Genomic DNA, 19,519 nt, shown 5'->3' on the forward strand with positions numbered 1-19,519 from the left:
GGGAAAACACTCCCAATTCCAAGGCATGTGGGATACTGGGCCCTGGGGGAGGTGGGTAGGGCCTGTGTGCGGGGCCAGCGGGCTTATGGCGTCCTGTGGCAGCTTCAGGCACACAGTAGGTACGTCCTGCCCGGGCAGGGCACTGGGCTGCAGAGAGCCAGGACTGTATGGGAAGCATCTGCCTCACAGTTTTCTTTGCACCAGCCTCATACTGCAGTGCGAGGGATGGCACATGTTCCTACCTGCTCCTTGGGCAGGGGGGGGGTCTGGGCAGCAGGAGGGTGGGCCACCTACCCCACCTACCCAGAAGCACCTCCCATCCCCAAAGATGCGACTGGAAGCGGAATTCCAGAGAAAGGCCAATCCTGACTGGCTCTCGGGACGTTCTGGTTGTCGCATCAGAGCAACCTCAGGAGAGCCGTGGGGCCCAAGGTCACACAGGAGACTCCATACCCAGCTCTCCCACCTGCCTCCACAGTTCACGTGGCCAGGAACCTGGGACTGGCTGTAGTGCCCACCTCACCTTTCCCAGAGCCCTGCCGGGTTCCCTCCCCCACACTCTCCATTGTTCTCCCTGGTAGAGGCCTCCCTGCTCGCCCAGGATACAGTCAGCCAAGCCCTCATCCTCAAAGAACGTAGAACTGGATGGTCACGCCCCTGCCCAGCCACTGGGACCGCCTGAGGGATGAGGCCTTGTGAGGTGGTGGCTGGTGAGCCTGGCAAGGACTAAGCTGTTAGGTCTCCTGGGGAGCCAAGCCCAAGACCGCAGGGCCACCTGAAAAAGCAGCAGGATTGTCAGTGTCCTCCTGGTACAGTGAGCGACCCCCACCCCACCACATAGGTGGCCTTCCCCATATGATAGGAACTGATGGAGGGGCTGAGGGGGACCCTGGGACTGTGATTGCTGAGTATGGCCTGGCAGGTACCCCCCCCCATCGTCCCCTGGGGATGACCCTTCCCACTCTTGGTGGGATTAGCCACGTACCAAGATGTACACTGAGGATGGGGGTTGGGGAATCCTGGACAGGTCCCAGAAGATCCCTCATTTCTCTCTCCATTCTCTTAGCAAGTGCTTTCTAGCATTATTTTAAGACCCCTTCTGCCCTCAAGGCCCCCAGGTCCCAGGAAGACACCCCAAAGTCCACAAAGTCCCCAGAAGGTAGAAGTGCTGTGTGGGTGCCAGCAGGGCGGTGAGGACCCTGAGGCCTGGGTCCACCCCACTGGGCCTCTGCCGAGGCCACGTAGGCTCTGGGTCTTAAAGAGGTGCTGGCTGAGGTGGAAGGGGCTCCTGGAAGGAACAGAAACTGGGACAGCCCGCTGCATGGGGCTAGGTGGCTGCAGCCTCTGGGGTGGGCCCAGGCTGGCCCTGTGCATGGGGAAGAGGGAGATGGGGGTCAGGTGAAGAGCTTGTGGGGGCCAAGAGAAGAGCAGAGGGAGGGGTTGGGGATATGGGGCCAGAAGGAAGGGATGCAGGCTGCCTCCGCCCTGCCTGAGCTGGAGGCCGGCCCACTGCTCTCTATGCTCCTGGCTGTGACACGTGGCCCCTGAACACCAGCCGTGTCCAGGCTCTCTTTTATCTCCCTGCTTCAGCCCCAATTTATGTCAGGCAGAGGCTGACACGGGGACAGGTGTGACAAGTGTTTGGCTTCCTGTTTGAAAATTGGCAAAAGAAAAACTCTCCCCATAAAGATATTCCATCTACATACCTCCTGGATGTCACTGAGAGGAACTGTCACGGCCAAAACAGATGGTGGCCCTAATGGACTCCACTCTTCAACCTGCTGCCTAAACCTCAGCTTGTCCCCTGGGGTGGCCCAAGGTGGGTGGTGGTGGTGTGTGTGTGGGTGTGGGTGTCAGGGCCCCTTTGGAACCCTTCCCTATATCGTGGCTGCCTATCCCCCCACCACCCAGATCACAGGAAGCCTGGTAGAGGCGTGACCATACTCGTGAGTGACAAAGGGCCTGGGGGAGGGGGGCAGTACGTTCCTCCTGCACACAGTGGGAATTAGGGAGGGAGGGGCTGCATGCAGGCCTTCATGCTGTGGCTGCAGCCCCAGGTGGCCAACAGTGTGTTCACTGTCTCCACATTGCCCTGAGGCCCCGGTGGCATCAAGACCCACCTGATATCACTTATGCAGGACCCCTCGGGCCTTCACTAATGTCCTTTCCTGCTGAGTACCCCATAGCGGGAGCCCATGAGCTGTGACCCCAGCTAAGCTCCACAGGCTCTGCTTGTGCACCTGCCCCTCAGTGGCTCCATCGGGGTTGAGGCAGGGGTCAGGGCGAGTCAAGATGGACGCCTCTGGCAAGGCTGTGGTGGGGGAGGGGAATGGGTTGAGAAGGGTCCAGCCTCTGAGGGGTGGTATGGTCGAGCTCTGGAGAAAAGAGACCTTCTAAGGGCGCTGGGAATAGGGAGGGCATTCCAGAGGAGGGATACCTGGGCAAAGGCAGGGTCCAGTGCGCGTGCCAGGGTCGGCCTGGGGTAAGGCTGGGTCAGGTGCCAGCATGCCCTTTCCAGCTGTGATTTGACCTCCGCTCTGTGATATAGGAACGGTGGTCCCTGCTGGGGGTGACTTTAGGTGCTCCCTCAGGATGAGGAGGCTGGGCATTTCCTGTGCTCCCACTGTGCCCTGCCCTCATGAGCTGTGTGGCCTCTCTGCACCCTGTGAGGTGGATCTTATTATCTCCATTCTCCAGATGAGGGAATGTTCCGAGGTTGGGAGACCTGCCTGAGGCACCACCGAGGCTGTGCCAGTGTTCAAAGTCCTGGGCAAGACCCCATGACTCAGGGCTCTTGGAAGGGGATCCTGCTGCCCGAGGATGGCCTCACCCACCTTTTCCAGGGTTGGGCTGCCCCATCCAGTGTTGGCACACGAGACCAAATAGAACAGACTAAAAACACTTCTGATTTTACTGGTTTGTGTGCATTGTAGAAAATCTGGAAAAATATACCAGAGTTTTAAAAAAGAAATTATGTTAATCAGCTCAGGGTGTCATAACAAAATACCACAGACGGAGTGGCTTAAACAACAGAAATTTTTTTCTCACAGTTCTGGAGGCTGTAAGTCTGAGAACAGGGTGCGGCAGGGTAGGTTCTGATAAAGGTTCACTGACTGGCTTGCAGACAGCCACCTTCTGGCTGGGTCCTCACCTGGAGAGAGAAAAACAAGCTCTCCTGCATCTCTTCTTATAAGGGCTCCAATCTCATCATGAGACCCCACCCTCAAGACCTCATGAAACCTAATCACCTGATTAGTGCCCCATGCACTCTCCTGGGCCTGGACATCCTTGGGGAATGCTGTCTGCACGGCCTCAGAAAGCCTGCAACTTGCCCATGGTGGTGAGCATTTCTTGCATTTACATGACAAGCATCTATGGAGCACCCACTGTGTGCTGGACACCAGCCATGGTCCTGCCCTTATGGAACCCACATCCTAGGCAGCAACAGACAAACGAGCAGCGCAGGTGCCTGCTAAGAGGTGTGAGGTGAAGTGGGCTCCCTGGCAGTGGACGGGGGTAGGCAGCAAGGGACACTGGGGTGGGTCCACCAAAGTGGACCGGGATTTGTCGGGTTCTCAGACCCAACGTCCCATTTCACAGATGATAAACCCAGGCCCGAGAGGCTAAAGTCACTGACAGTGCCTGAGCTGAGCTGAGCGAAGTGGCTGGGCTAGGGGTGACCCAGCCCGGGGTTGGGGGGAGGCAGCTGGACAGGAGCAGGAGAGTGGGCAAATGGGTGGGACCTGGCTTCCTGTGGGCCTGGCTTGGGAGGGAAGCAGCTGGCTGCCTTCCCAGGGGGGTGCAGGGTTTAGGTATGCCTTAACCAGAAAAGGTGCTGAGGCCTGGGCCAAGGGCACTGATCTGAATAGGCTGGGCCTGCCAGGGGCACTGGGCAGGGGACCAGGTCTGTGTGACCGGGGCCTGGGCTCACTCTGGGGACCTTCGTGTTGGACGAGAGTAGGAAGGAATGGGGGTGGGGGCAGTGTATGGTGAAATCTTTAAGAAAACACAAATGCTTCTTCAGACTTAATAAAGTCAAGCCATGGTCAGCCTGAGCAGGGATGTGGGGGAGACTAGCTGGATCCTCTGTGGGGTAAAAGGTCAGGCTGCCCTGGTCCTGGGGTTCCATCGGGGAATGAGTGGAATGTGGCCTGCAGATGACCCCATCCCTGGGGTCTGTTCCCTGGGTCCAGTGGGGTTGGGTGGGGTGGCACCAGGCTTCTTTTTGGAGCTTCCAGTAGGTGTCGGGGTGGGGGAGGGAAGAGGCCATACTGGGGCACCTACACTGACCCCTCAACCATCCCCAGGGCACATGCTGAGAAAATGAGGCCGCCCTCCTTGGCCCTACCCCCAGGGCAGCCGCCCCCTTCTGCAGACAGGAGCACCAGGTGCCTCAGCCTCAGGAAGGAGCAGAAATACAGTGAGTGGCTGACCTGTTTTCCAGGAGGCAGCAGCGCCTGTTTCTCCCACCCTCGCTGGTGAGAAGCCGCCAACAATTTCCATCCCAAATTGATTTCAAATAAAGAAGAGTTATCACACACAATCATATAGGAATAATTTATCACTCGTTAATAAAAGAGGAATTACTTATTCACATCGCCCCTGCCTGAGTGCCACGGGTTCAGTTGCAGAGACGCGATTGGGACTCTCATAGAAGCCAAGGGAAGCCTGTTTGCACTCAGCCAAGGCCATGGTGAGCCCTCTCCAGGGGCCACAGGTACAGGCGGCCCCCCTGCTGGATTAATCCACAGGACCCTCTGCTCCTGAAGGTCCTCAGTCTGGAGTGAGGGACTCGGATCTGTGAGCTAGGAGTGCAGAGGTGAAGAGGGGCCAGGGGAAGTGGCTGCCTGGTGGTGGTGGGACTGGGGAAGCCTCGAGCACATAGATGGAGTTTCAAGCTGGAAGCTGTCCCTTCCAGTGTCTGGATTTCAGAGGCTTCTGGAGCCAAGAGCCTGGACCGTCCCTTGGGACCAGGGACATCCTTGGCCACCTTTTGGCTGAACGGGCTAAAGAGTAGCGCGTGCAGAGCCTTGTCCCTGCACCGGACGCCTGGCCAAGCACCACGATGCTGCAGGAGCTCTCACGGCCCCATCTTCTCCTGCACCTTGGAAGCACCTACTTCTGACCCGCGTTCATCTCCACCTTCTGGCAGATACGCTTTATTTTCTTCTGTTTATTTATCTCTATCTTTAAGGTTTCAATGCCTTACCTTTTTAAAACGGTAACACTCTGGTCAACCATATCTTGCTCAAAGTTAAAACCTGTACCCAGCCCTTGGAGGCAGACCTGGAGAATTGGTTTACAGTCCTGAAACACAGCTACTGTTGCCCCATTTCTCATTTTTCCAAGTGGTTACCTTCCCATTTCTGTGGCTCCTACCCCAAGCCCCTCTTCTCCAGCATACTCCGCAGCGTGGCTGTCTTGCTACTGTCAGTTAAATTCATAACCAATGTTTCCCAGCCCAGGTCCATAAATGCTCTTTGCAGCCCGGCCACAGCAGGGTACTATGGTGACCGTCCCACGCTTGTATGGCCTTTTGTTTTTCTTGGAGTTTACAGTTGACTTGGTCTTTTTTTCTCTTGTCTCTTCTCCCACTTTCATGTGCTTACTCTTCTCCATGTCAGGCGTTTTACTGGGTCTCTTGTTTTACCCCAGGGAGGTTTCACCCCAGGCCTTTGTTCTGCTGTCCCCACCTGGGCCAGGTGTGCTGTGGACCCTTCATGTCTGCCCAGGACTTCCCTTCATCACCCAATGTTTCTTGGACCCTATGTTTTCCTCCTTCTGGGTTTCCGTCCTGTTTTAGCTGAAGCACCTCCCCAACTAACTCTCTAAGGAAGGAACAGTGAAGCATCACTTTGAGTGCTCGAATGTTAGCAAATCTATTCAAGCTGCATTGACCCATTCCAGAATTCTGTGTTGAAAATAGTTTCCCCTCAGAGTTTTGTAGCCATTGCAGTTTTGTCGTCTCTGGTGTCCAGTGTGCTTCGGAGAAATCTGATGCCACATTGCTTCAGGCCTCTCTTGAGCCTCAGAGGCCTGAAATTGCACTATGAATGTCATGTGTTGTGCGAGGCACTTGCCCAGTGGAAGGCTGGTTCTTCTGCTCCAGGAGATTTTCTGGTATTATTTCTTTGGTAATTTTTTTCTTCTCTGTTTTCTCTTTCTGAAACTCCTGTAAGATGTTGGACCTATATTTTCTTCTCAATCTCATCATTTCCACCAACGCCCCCATCCTTCTCTTTTTGTTTTCCTTTCTGTGAGACTTCCTTGACCTTGTTTTCCAACACTTCTATTGATTTTTTAAAAATTCTTAGCAATTCTATTTTTAGCTTCCAGGAACTCCTCTTGTTTTCCGATGGCTCCTTGTTCATAGCACCCTGTTCTTGTTTTAAATCCTCTTCTATTTCTGAGGACACTAATTAGATTTTTTTCTTAACTTGTATCTATTCCCCACACTGTCTCTGCTTCCTCTAGAGCCATTTTTCCTCTTATCTCCATTGGCAACTTTTCCAGATGCTCGGTTTTCTAGTCACATTTACCAGGAAAGCACTAAAGTTGGTTGGATGCTCTGCTGAGAGTGAGGCTTGTTGGACTGGCAGAATTTGGGCAACCTGGCAGAAACCTGCGTGTTTCTTCAGGGAAGCAGCCCCGCTGCCACGTTCCCTGCCCTTCTTAGCACATACCCCATCCCCATCATTGTGGGTCTCAGGGGGATGAGCAGGTGGTGCGTGGGTAGCGAGGGGGGGACTGCCAAGTGTGCCAGTGTTGCCTAAGAAGCAGCAGCAACCTGACTCCGTGCTGAATGCGGTCAGGGGTCTTTTTGTGGGGCAAGTCGGTCTGTGCTGGGCTCCAGGCCTGTCTTCGAGTCTGCGCTCTCTGCTGAAGCTGAGCTTGGCGGGGGTGGGAGAAGTGGCTCCAGGCATGCTTGCAGCACAGCCAGGCTGCGGGCCCTCCTCCCACCGGATACAGCCTCTCCTGCATGAAGCAGGGCTGTCAGGCCCGGCCGGAGCAGCCTCGACACTGCTGGAAGCAGATGCTCAGCGTGGCTCCGGGTCCCACCTCCGAGCCTAGGCCTCACTTCCCTGGGCCGCTCATCTGAGATGGAGCTGACCGGATCAGATCAGCAGAGGCCCCACACTAGCCTCTGGGGAGGCAGGACACTGGCCACAGAGCAGGGGCCTGGGTTGGGGGTGCTCAGTGGAGTTTCTAGGCTGGAGGCTTCTTGGGGGCCCCAAGGAGGTGGGTGCTGGCCCATCATCATCCTCATGCCACTCAGAGTGGGTGCTCAGCTTACCTAGCCACTTGGGGAGGGGGGTTCAGAACCCACATCCCAACCCAAGGCTGCCAGCCCCAAGGGACCACCTGAGCCAGCCCAGGGAACAGAGGACGGCATGGGCTGAAGACAAAGCACTGTGGGGGTCAGGGAGCCCGGAGCATGCTGGCCTGTTGCCAGGGTTGGGGAGATGGCTGCCCCTCCCTGCTAGGTGGGTCTCTGGGGCTCAGGGCCTGCTGTGGTCTCTTGAGGCAGTGAGGGTGTGATCTTGGATCCTGTCCCTGGCCTCACTGACACCCTGTGTTCACCTCAGCTCTCTAAGCCTCAGGGCCCTTGTCTGAGGAGTGGGGTTGATAGTTACCCCCTCACTGTGCTGTGGAATGTGGTGAAACTCCAGGAACAAGGGAAGTTTGCACCTTGGGCCATTTCCAGGGAGGCCAAGGACCTCTCTTTCCCCCTCCTCCCCACACCCCACCCCGGTGGTGCGCACTATGTGAGGGTGGGAGCGTGATGCTGGACTGACAGGAGACATCGTCATCCAACAAGTCCTGGTGCAGCATCAAGGCAGATGCTGGAATGGGGTCCCTGGCCCTGCTCAGGAATGTCTGGGGCTGCCCAACACTGAACCATCACTCACTCACTTCTGGGCTCCCTGCCCTTGTGTGAGTGAGGCTGGCAGCACGCCAAGTGAGCCCCAGGTCAGCTCCTGGCTTCCTGTGACCCAGGGCCTTGCACATGGCTGCTATAATGGCGACAAGGGCTATGGGCCTCCACAGCTCACTTGCCCTGTACTTCAGTGCCTCTTACCTTCCCTAGACCAAGTGTCGTCCCATCTTTGTTCTTAAATGGGAAGATCCCATCAACTGAAGTCTGAATCCTGACGTCCTGGGAAGTGCATCTAAACTGATCTCCCAGTCCAAGTGGACAGAGTGATGCTAGTGGGTCAGCGAGCCACTCTCAGAGCAACCTGGCTGCAGACCTAGAGGAGAGCACAGTGTCCTGGGGTGGCTGGGTTGGTGTGGAGCAGCTGTGGCCCCAGAGACCCGTCGCCCACCCAAAACCACCTCCCCGTAGACGAGTCTCCCGGAAGAGCCCTCATCGTCCTCCCAAGCAGGGCCTGTGTGGACTGTGCCTGGGGACGTCCTCCCTCGGCTCCTCACAACCAGTTTCATTCTGTCTGTGTTTTAAGTTGTCCTCTTTTATGCATGTTTGATTGCCAGACTCCCGACAGCCTCTTTGGCAAAATAATTGTTTTTCTTTTGACCTACATGCCATTTCAGGGTCACCTCTCTCCTTACCACCCTCCAGCCCTGTAAGATGCTGCCAGGCTCTGTCCATCCCAGCCATGTGGCCTCGGCAGGACAGTGGCTTTCTCTAACCCTTGGTTTCCTTTTTGTTAGGTGGGGGCTTGAGTGACCTCTGTGGGGCTGTTGTGAGTGAGGGTGAAGGTGGCAACACCCACACGCAGTAGGCACTCACCATGCTTCCATCACAAGCCAGGTTGGCAAACTATTTCTCTAAAGGGCCAGATACTAAATAATTTCAGCTCTGTGGGCCACGTGGTGTGTCAGAACCACTCCATTCAGCTGGGGTAGCACTAAAACAGCCACAGTAAGCACACAGGTGGGGCTGCATGCCCATAACACATTATTTACAAAGACAGGCAGCAGCCAGCATGCTGGTTTGCCGGATGGCAGTAGAACAGGAGGCTCAGGGCCTATTAGCTCTGATGAGGGTTTCGCTCTAGCTGCCTGGACATGGTACCCTGGCCCCACTCCATTGGTGGTGACTCAAATGGGAGCATCTCAGGCTGAAGAGGGTCATTCACTGCCTCTTGAAACCCTCATCCCCTGGAAAGAGCTGGATCCCGTGGAGTTCACCAGCCCACACTGGGCTTCTCTATGGTCCCGGCAGATACTGCCCCCACTGTTACCACCCCAGCTCAGTTTCAAAGCCCGCATCTACCCTGCAGATGTTAAACCCTTTGCAGAAGCCTGGTCAGGGGTGTTTTCGAGAGCTCAGCTATCTTGGGACTGCTCAGGTGGGCTGCAGTCCAGCTGCTTCCTCCAGACTGGGGTTGATTCCAGGTGGCTGAGAGGAGGGACAGATGATCGTGGAGGACAAATAGACAAGGGCCTCCCGAAACTTGTGTTTGTCTTTTCATAGCAGAATAAATCCTGCTAGAGCAGAGGCAGTCCTTCTGCCTTGTCAGTGACGTTTGACAAGTGCCAGGGGCTCGAGAGCACTTGGGGATATGCCCACCTGTCTTCTCTTACTGCAGAGGAGAGAAGACCCCCTCTGCCAGCCCTGGTTCCTGGGAGGGGCTCCCACGTCTGCCCTGCCTCACTACAACAACCCCTCTGCTGTTTGCTGACTCACCTCCTGTGCCCTGACCCTCCCAGGCCCCAGCAGCTGAATGTCCGAGAGTACACTCCTATTGTGTACTCCTATAGCATACACCTTGAGTGTGCGTTTCTACAGCATGCACCCCAAGTGTGCGTTTCTACAGTGTGCACCCCAAGTGTGCGTTTCTACAGTGTGCACCCCAAGTGTGCATTCGTGCACTTTGCCCCATAGGAGGCTAACACTCTAGGTCTCGTAGGAATAGTCAGCTTCATATAGGTGACACATGCTCCCTTCTTGGGAAGGGAGAGTGGATGGGGAAGGAGGGCTGGAATCCTGGACAGGAGCTGGCAGTGGGATGGCATCAGGGCAGGCAGATGAGAATGGTGGCAGATGTGTGGCAGGGCAGGGGCATGTTGGCTGGGTCCTCATTCGTGTCCTCTGGGAACTCAAGGCCACGATGACCGTTGGCATCTATTAGCCAAGGAACTATGGTGAACTGGTTGTGGAGGCAGCAGGTGTTTGTTGGTGGCTTGATGGAGTGGAAAGGGACACTGGCTATGGCCCTGGGGCTGGACAGGTCTGCAGCTGGAAAGAGCCTCCAGATGCTGGCATCATCAGCCCCTAGCATGGGGCCCTCTGCGGTGGGGGCTGGGGGAGGTGGGCATCAGGTAGAGAGAGACGTGGGCTAGACAGGGCGAGGTTCTAGAGCCCTCAAAGCCAGCAGCTCACCCTTAGCCAAGGATGAATTCCCAAGGCCTGGTCTCTGGGCCAAGGACCCTGACCATCAGATGATCTGCCTGGACCTCCCCTGGCAGTGGGCCCCAGGACTCCTCCTCTGGCATCCCTGACATCTGGAGCCAGCACAGGGCTCCGTAGCACCTTAAATTCCCCATGTGGCACATGCCACGTGGCAGGGTGACTGCCTGTGGTCAGCCACTCCTGTATCACAAGTGTCATAAGCTGCCAGGGTCTGCATCCTGGTCTCAGGCCTGCAGTGTCCAGCACAGCATCTGATGCAATTTGCTGAGTGAGTGAGGGTTGCATGAGTGCAACCCCCACCACAGGGCGCCCCCTAGAGCCTCCAGCTCTTTTAGGTGGGCCAGGCCCCTCCCCTGCCAGCCTCAATTTCCTTGACTTGAAAGGGGCCCTGGGCTGCCCTCCCACAGGATGTGTTGGCTGGAAATTTTGAGGGAGAATGGAGCTTGGGTGTGGGGTGAGGATGATGGGTAAGGTGGGGATGGGGGAGCTTTTAACTTTTTACTGCCCAGCAAGGCCTTTCAATGACTGGGTGCCATGACATTAGGAATCCTACTAGCCCTGGGGCTATGAACAAGTGGCTTTCCCCCACCATTTTGCTCACCTGTAAAATGGGTAAATAAGCTAAACCCTTAGGAGAGTTAGCAGACAGACAGGCCCAGCCTGGGCCTGGCCAGATGTCCCTGGGTCCCCCTGTGCACTGAGTGCAGTCAGGACGCTGTCCTGCCGATCTGCCTGGGTCTCAGTGTGACATCAGGCAGGGTCTGCCCGAGCTGGTATCAGTTTTCCCCACTGCACACAGCTTGGCCTGGAACTACCCAGCCCTGTGTCCAGCACCGTCCTGCCATGGCGGTAACCTGGCCCATTTATAGACCTGGTCCGCCCAGCCTGCCCCTGCAGCTCCTACCCTGAGGCAATAAGAAGGGAGGGCCTCGAGGGGCAGGCAGCAGGAGTGGCAGTCACACCCCCCAGGGGATGCAGGGCCCCCTTGAGAGTGGGCTGCCCCCACCAGAGCTGCTGCCCCTCTCCTCCCTCCCAGTACCTGGAGCCGGGGGAGGGGCCTGGGAAATGCCATGGACGTGCACACTGCCCCTGCGCATGTCCGTGGGCCTCAGGATGGAACGAAGGTGGATAGTGAATGTGAGAATTGAGTGAAGACCGAGGGGGGACAGATGGATGATGGGGGTGGGCCAGTTGCTGGTGGAGGGCTGGCAGGGGCGTGGGGGGTAGGCACAGGGGAGGAGCGTGAGCACAGCGCTGCCCAGGTGCCCTGACCCTCTGCGGTGTGTGGACACCACTGGCCCCACCCCCGCCTGGAGCTATTTCTGGCTTTGGTATGCTGAGCAGTGGCCTCCTGTTCTGCCTTGTAACTGCAGTCTGTGACATGACCCTTCACGGGGACATTCTTGGTTTTCAAGAGGGTCTTGAGCTAACCAGTGTCCTGACTGTGCTACAGCTGCCCGACCCCTCCACAGCCTACTGACTTCAGCCTCTTGGGGGTGGGGGCAGAGCTCAGAGCCTCCCTGGAGATGTCCCCCTCCCAGCTACCAATGGCACAGGTAGAGCCGTATGCCTTTGGCATCTGTCCATGCCCTCACAGCTTGTGCCCCATTCTCGCCAAAGTCACACAGTAGCCATTCTTCAGGCTTGGGCTGGATGCACTGTGGCTCCGTCCCTCTCCCACCCTCCTTCCTGGGCCTTCTTCAGCGGGGGCAGGCTTAGGGCTTAACCACTTGCTGCCTCAAGTTCCTAATCTGTAAAATGGGCTCATGATACTGAGAAGAAAATTGATCATTGATTCTTATGCAGCCTTTTATACCAGCTGGTAGGCTGTCATACTAATCCCTGAGGTGGGAGTTTCTGCTGCTCCATTGCAGTGGGGAGGCATCAAGGCCCACGGGCACTGAGCCAGTGCTCGGGGACTCCAAGGCTGCCAACCCTGCATCTGTGGCCTCGCGGGGTGGGACTCCTGCATACCTCAGCGAGGCTGGTGGACTCCAGGAGAGGCGGGGTCAGGGTATATACCAAAACTGTCCCTTGCCTGCAGTCCCTATTCCTGAGCTGTGACCTCAGCAGCCGCCTGCCCACTGCCACTGACTCGTGTGGTGTCCCCAGAGCCTCCTGCCTGTCCTGGTTGTCCTCCCACCTCTTCGCCTTTCCTCCTCTCTCCACCCTCCTCCTCTCCCTCCACCCCTCTCCCAACACAGTGACTGGGAAGGGGGACCTGGGCCCTTCACTGTGCAGGAGCTGGAGCAGGATGAGCCGTGCAGGTGTCCCTTGCAGTCTGTGACATGACCCTTCACGGGGACAGGCCACGCCCAGGCCTGATGCCCCCGGCCTCTGGGGCCTTTGGCTCCATGGCCTCTTCAGTTATCATTCCTGCCCCATCTGGCTGCCCAGATGGGAGAGGCCCCAAGTAGAATCCGGTCACTGTCCTACCCCAACCCCAGGCCAGTCCTCCCCGCAACCATGGGCCTCCTGCCCCCACGGCTGCTTCTGAGCCAGACCTGGGCTAAGGCAGGAGCTCCTCCTTGGGGGAAGCACTGGAGGAGACTCCTGACCTGGCCATTCTGCACTGAGGCGTGAGGAAAGAGGGGGCGAGAATAGGCTTCAGGGTTGGAGGGAGAGGGACCAGTTGGGGTTTGTGCATAGCTCAGGTGGCCTGATGTGGGGCCACGATGGTCTCAGGAGCTTGGGGGGCATGTTGTACTCTGGTTTCCTGTGTATAAATCGAAGTCTCAGCAGGGCTGTTTTCTCACCACACATGCCTAGATGCGAGCTGGCCTGGGTGCTGAGGACCGGGACCTAGTGAGGCTATGCACGAGGGCAGGCAGGCTGCCAGGCTGCAGCCAGTGGGCAGGTGGGGCAAGGTGCAGCCTGAGGCCTCCGATGGGCTGGTGGGACCAGCAAGAGTACAGACCTAGAGGCCGGAGAGGCCTGGCTCAGGGGCTGCAGAGGCCGGGGAGGACAGAAGATGGGATAAAGGGACAGGCTGGGGGACAGGTGGGAGGGTAGAATGGGGGAGCCCTTTTAGGTTTGGGAGGAGCTGTAGTTCTCCGTGGGCATTGGGAGGGGTCTGGTGAGTGACTGGGTTTAGCCTGGGGGGGAGTCAGGGGATGCCCTCCCACTACCTGTCAGGGCCCCTGCTGTTAATATAAACCCACACTGTAAAGTTGGGTTTGATTATCTCATAAAAAGATCCCCCCTCATGCTTGCTCAGCGGTAGGGTTGCTATGGAGACCAGCGGGCAGGCCCCAAGGGGGCCCAGGCTGGAGCCAATTACTGTGCCTGCGGAGGGGAGAGAGCCCACCAACGGCCACTGTGCTGACAGCAGGACCAGTGCAGAGGGACCGATCCTCAGAAGTTGGTTTCCGAAAAGCAGTTGGCTCAGCGGGAACAGAGCTGTATCTTTGCATCAGATGCCCATTTCCTGGCAGGGCTGAGCCACGTAGCCACTCTGCCACCTGCCCCCGCGGTGGCACAGCTTGGCTCTGGAGCCTTGTTTGGGGCATTCTTAGAGTGGGTATAGCCCCAAGCTTACTGCTTCTTGGGGACCCGGGCTGAAGTGGGCTGGAGACCAGAGCAGCTGGCCCCCTTCTGGTGAAGTCAGCTGAACCCAACACCAACTTAGCTCACAAACCACAGCTACAAGCCTGGGAGCCACAGGACAGGGTGTGACAGTAACATGGCTCAGTTGGTGATATGACAGGCATGGTTGCAATGGGTGGCTGGTGACATAGCCAACCAGTGGTGGGGCCGGGTCTGTGGCATGGTGTGGTTAGTGGCATGGCACAGTCATGATGTGGCCCGCCCGCGGTGGTGAGGTTCAGAGCCTGGACCAGTGAGTACCTGGGGCCCTCACCCCACTCCACCCCAGGTCTTCTTCTCCCGCCAAGATCTTGGGGAGAGGAAGTGCTGTTTTCGTAGCAGTGACATCCAGTGACAGCAGGTGAGGTACTGGTGGGAGCTGGCATGATGAGACCTGATTTCCCAAGGAGGCCCCACAAGGAGAGAGCCAGAGAGGAAGTCAGCAGTGTAAATAGAACAGCAGGCCGAGGTGCTCCTCACAACCTCCCAGGCATGGCTAACCCAGGAGGGGTGCCCAGGGCTTGGGGGTCCTGGGCTGGGCTTGCCTCTCTGGACCCTATCCTGGGGCTGTCATGTCCCTGGCAGCTGGGAGGGCAGAAGAGAACCCCAGACTGTGGGGAGAGGGTACCCAGGACCTGGGGACCAGAGTCTGGGAGGGCACATCCTTTGTGACCACTGAACATGCCAGCTTGCTGGGGCTCTGGTCTTGGGGCAAGCGTCTGGACCAGCCCAGGCAGAGAGGACCCAGCATGGATGGGGGGCCCCAAGGTCATGGTTCTGGGTAGGGGAAGCTGGCCTGTGGCCCTGTCCTTCCTGCTGGCTCCAGCCCTAACACTTAGCTGGCTCATGTCTGCAGAATCCTGCTCTTAGGTAGCTGCCAAGGAAGGTGTTAGCTGTCAACGCAGGTGTTAGCTGATAACTCAAGTGTTAGCTGATAAGCCATAACCCTCCCAAGGCGATTCACATTTTAATAGACTCACTCCTGAAGGCGGAAAGAACCTTCAGCAGTCAAAGAGGAGGGCTCTAATGGTGGGGTGACGGCACTGGGCTTAGTATTGTTGGCCCTACCGGTGAGACCAGGGCTGGATACATCGCCCTTGGAGGAGTCTTCTGCCCGGAATAGGTCATTGCTGAGGCCCCAGGTGTGTCTGGCCCTTCAATGGGGGAGGGAGAATGGGGGTACAGCTCCCTGGAGCTGGAGCAGAACTCACTGAGAGTGTGTCTGGGAGGGATGTTTGAGGGAAGTTAGGATTGTGCAAGGATTGATGTCCTAGGAAGGAGTAAGCTCCTCGCCTGGGGAGGAGATCAAGCAGGGGAGGAGGCTGAGGGAAGGAGGCTGTGGGAGGTGTTCCTGCCAAGGCAGGAAGCTCTCAAAGTGACTGAGGATGTGTGGAGGAGGGAGCAGCCCGCCTGGAGGGGCCTCGCCCTTCTGAGCCCTGGACCCACCTGCCCTCAGGCATCCAGCCTCCTGATCCTGTGATAGAAGAGTTGCTCTGGAGCCCCTGTGGCAGATTCCTGGGCCCTGTTGGCAGGACCCCGGACCCCTGCAGGAGGGCTACTGAGGGCTGTGGCTCATGTTCCACCAAGGTACCTGCAGTTTCCTCATTAAGGCACAGCTCCCCATGTGGTAAATCCTCCTCAGAATCCGGGCAACCCTGGGGCCTTAAGGTCTCCAGGGGCCTGGGGAGGGCAGTAGGTCTGAGCCACAGCCCCACCTCTCCGGTAGCCTGAGAGGGCACAGCCGCTGACTGCCTGACAGGCCTGGGCGTGAGCCTCGCCTCGGGGCCCCTCTGCTGGAGCTCTGCCAGCCTGGGCCTCAGGTGTTTGCCAAGAGCCTCTCTCTCCCAGCCTGGCCTGTGGGCTGGTTGGGCAGGGGACAATCCAGGGACAGTGGAGATGACAGAGACAGTGAGCAGGCCCAGGGTGCCCTGTGTTCATGGGGGTCCCAAGAATGTACTGCTGGCGTGAGTGTCCGTCACAGGAGGCCTTCAAGGGGGCCCCAGCTGGGACCTGGCCAACCCAGAGTGGTGGGGGGTGCGGGCATGTTGGCTCGTGTGCTTGAGCTCTGGGCAGGATGGCGTGTGGTGTGTGACTCCCCTGGCAGGTTTTGGTGCAGCAGCTTCCACATGGCACGTAAACACAGATCATAGCACCTGAGTTCCCAGGGGTGACAGCACCACCTGGGACTGGACTGGCTCCAGCACAAACTCCAGTCTCACAGGACCCCCTGCTTGCTAAGCACTCTGTCCTCTGCCCACAGGGAGCCGGCTGCTAGCCTGGGTGCTGTGGCTGCAGGCGTGGCGGGTGGCAGCTCCATGCCCAGGAGCGTGCGTGTGCTACAACGAGCCCAAGGTAACAACGAGCTGCCCGCAGCAGGGCCTCCAGGCCGTGCCCACCGACATCCCAGCAGCCAGTCAGCGCGTCTTCCTGCACGGCAACCTCATTGCACACGTGCCAGCCTCCAGCTTCCGCGCCTGCCGCAACCTCACTATCCTGTGGCTGCACTCAAATGCACTAGCCCACATTGACGCCACTGCCTTTGCCGGCCTGGCCCTGCTGGAGCAGCTGGACCTCAGCGACAACGCACAACTGCGTGCCGTGGACCCCGCGACATTCCATGGCCTGGGCCGCCTGCACACACTGCACCTGGATCGCTGCGGTCTGCAGGAGCTGGGCCCCGGCCTGTTCCGTGGCCTGGCCGCCCTGCAGTACCTCTACCTGCAGGACAATGGGCTACAGGCACTGCCCGATGACGCCTTCCGAGACCTGGGCAACCTCACACACCTCTTCCTGCATGGTAACCGAATCCCCAGTGTGCCTGAGCGCGCCTTCCGCGGCCTACACAGCCTCGACCGCCTCCTACTGCACCAGAACCGCGTGGCCCGTGTGCACCCACACGCCTTCCACGACCTTGGCCGCCTCATGACGCTCTACCTGTTTGCCAACAACCTCTCGGCGCTGCCTGTCGAGGCCCTGGCGTCCCTGCGTGCCCTGCAGTACCTGCGGCTCAATGACAACCCCTGGGTATGTGACTGCCGGGCTCGCCCACTCTGGGCCTGGCTGCAGCAGTTCCGTGGCTCCTCGTCTGAGCTGCCCTGCAGCCTGCCCCCACGCCTGGCTGGTCGAGATCTCAAGCGCCTGGCAGCCACCGACCTAGAAGGCTGCGCCATGATCCCTGGGCCTTCCCGTCCCATCTGGACTGGTGGGCCTACTGATGAGGAGCTGCTGGGGATTCCCAAGTGCTGCCAGCCGAATGCCGCAGACAAGGCCTCGGTGCTGGAGGCGGGAAGTCCAGCCTCGGCCGGCAACGCACTCAAAGGACGTGTGCCGTCCGGTGACAGCCCTCCAGGCAACAGCTCTGGCCCACGGCACATCAACGACTCCCCCTTTGGGACCCTGCCTGGCTCAGCTGAGCCCCCACTGACTGCATTGCGGCCCCAGGGCTCCGAGCTGCTAGGGCCTCCCACCACAGGCCCTCGCCGGAGGCCAGGCTGTTCCCGCAAGAACCGTACCCGCAGCCAGTGTCGTCTGGGCCATCCGGGCAGTGGGGGCAGCAGGGCTGGTGACCTGGAGAGCTCAGGCACCCTCCCCAGTCTCGCCTGCAGCCTCACCCCCCTGGGCCTCTTGCTGGTGCTCTGGACCATGCTTGGGCCCTGCTGACCAGCCCCCGATTACAAGAAAGGCTTTTCTCAGTGCCAGGTGTGTGTACATACGGGGTCCCCTACGTGCTGCCAGCCAACACTGGGCAGCAGACCCTAAGGGGTAGCCAGGCCCTCCCTGATGGATGCCTCCCGCCCGCCCACCCCATCTCCACCCCATCATGTTTACAGGGAGCAGTGGCAGTGTTTGTTCCAGAACACTGCCTCCCGCCCGGACCGCGGTATATAGAGATATGCATTTTATTTTACTTGTGTAAAAATATTGGACGATGTGGAATAAAGAGCTCTTTTCGTAAGCTATGGCCTCTCAGGCTGGGGTGCTATGGACAGTGAGAGGTAGGGTGGCCCCTGGAGTTGCAGCCCTGGCCCCGTCATGGCCACACAGTTGGTGCAGCCTGGGCTGCGGGCAGTTTGGACCCTCTCAGCCCAGCAACCACAGTGGCCACTAGGGATGCGTGGTGGCCCTGCCCACCCCTCAGCCATGAAGACTGACATCAGTGAGCCTCCTATGCCAGATGGGCTGACAATGGCATCCGGGGAAAGGTATGTGTCTAGCCCAGACAACACACCCAGCCCATGGGAGAGGATATAGCTGCCTTTGTGGGGACACTGGCTCTGGTGCCACATGGGGTCCATGGAGGTCCCAGCCTTACACCCCAGCCAGCCCAGCCCCAGTTGCCTCCCAGCTCCCATGTGGCTTGGGGTGGTCCCAGGAGGACCCTGTGCAGGTGAGCTGGGGTGGCCCTGAAGAACTGGGGAGTGAGGCCTGGCAGAGGCTGTGTGCACCTCATAGCACTGCCTGTGGCCGCACACCACACCTGCAGCCATAACTGCACAGGCACGTGCCCAGGGGACCTAGGCTTGTACCATTGCACACCCCAGACACAGGCCCACATGGGTCTGCATGGCCCTATAGACACGTGCACATAGGCAGGGACCACATGTGTACATGCACATGTCTGCACATACAGCACAGGCAAAAATATGCACATGCGTGTTTCCTCAAGCCCTAGGTGCTGAGGACTCAGAAACAAAAGGGAAAGAGGCGCGTGGCCCTTTGAGGCTCTCCCAGCCTCCTTAGGAAGGGGTCTGGGGGAGCGTACTGAGGGTGCAGGGAGAGAGAAGAAAACACTGATTGGAGGAAGGAGGGAGGAGAGTGTTGCTGGTGGAGCCAGAAGCCCAAGGGAGGGAGGAGGGAGAGGGGAAGACAAGCTTAGCAACCAAGTCGCTGGTTTCTCTGTCCCTCGGTGGGACTCAGACTCTCCCTCCCCTGCCCAGGGCAGTATCAAGGTACTGTGGGAGGAGGCGCCCCTGGCTCCCCTGTCTGGCCCTTACCCCTTCTCAGCTGGGTCCTCCCACATGCCCCATCTTTTCTTCCAAGAGACCCTTGGGCCTGGGCCCACTGGCACTGCCCACCTGGCAGTCTGCCCTTCTGCATCACGGAATGGACGCCCGCGTGTCTCAGCTCTAAGACCTGGCCGCCTTGCCCCTGGGCTCAGTGGGGGCAGATCAGGCAGGCCCTGCACAGGCTCCCACCCCAACCCCTCCGGGCCCAGGAAAACCCAGTGCCCCCCCTTGGTAGCCTCCTAAGAGGCAATTCTGTGGACTCTGGTGACAAGGTGTTGGGCAGCCTCAGGCCTGTGTCTGAAGTCCCACCATCGGCACTCCCTGACACCCCATCCCTGTGACTGCACAGGCAGGAGTCTGCCAGCCTGTGCCTGGGCGTTAATGGGCAGAAGGAGTGTGGGCAGGAGTTTCTTTATCCAGTTTTCTCCTGCACAGCCCCTGCCGTGCCCAGGAAGATGCCGCCAAACTGCTAGGTATGGGGAGGGGGCAGGGCTCCAAGCTGAGGCTGCGGGGCTCTTGCATGGCATGGCAGCCCCTGGTCGCCCCCTAC

At 58.5% G+C, this 19,519-nt stretch overlaps 1 protein-coding gene across 2 annotated transcripts in view; it reads left to right on the top strand.

Annotated features, from left to right (window-relative positions):
* Positions 1–19,519, top strand: part of RTN4R (reticulon 4 receptor) — a 38,160-nt gene that overhangs the window by 5,977 nt on the left and 12,664 nt on the right. Inside the window, exon 2 of one of the 2 annotated variants that reach the window (XM_074321852.2) lies at positions 16,224–17,922. In XM_074321852.2, the coding sequence (XP_074177953.1) occupies positions 16,224–17,623 (1,400 nt within the window). In that variant the 3' untranslated portion in view covers positions 17,624–17,922. Of the gene's footprint in view, positions 1–16,223; positions 17,923–19,519 lie in introns of those variants that run through there. The other variant, XM_074321851.2, reaches the window with a different exon arrangement.

The sequence above is a fragment of the Rhinolophus sinicus genome, chromosome 9, assembly GCF_057876585.1.
Source record: "Rhinolophus sinicus isolate RSI-liver-muscle chromosome 9, RSI-T2T, whole genome shotgun sequence".
Taxonomy (NCBI): Eukaryota; Metazoa; Chordata; class Mammalia; order Chiroptera; family Rhinolophidae; genus Rhinolophus; species Rhinolophus sinicus.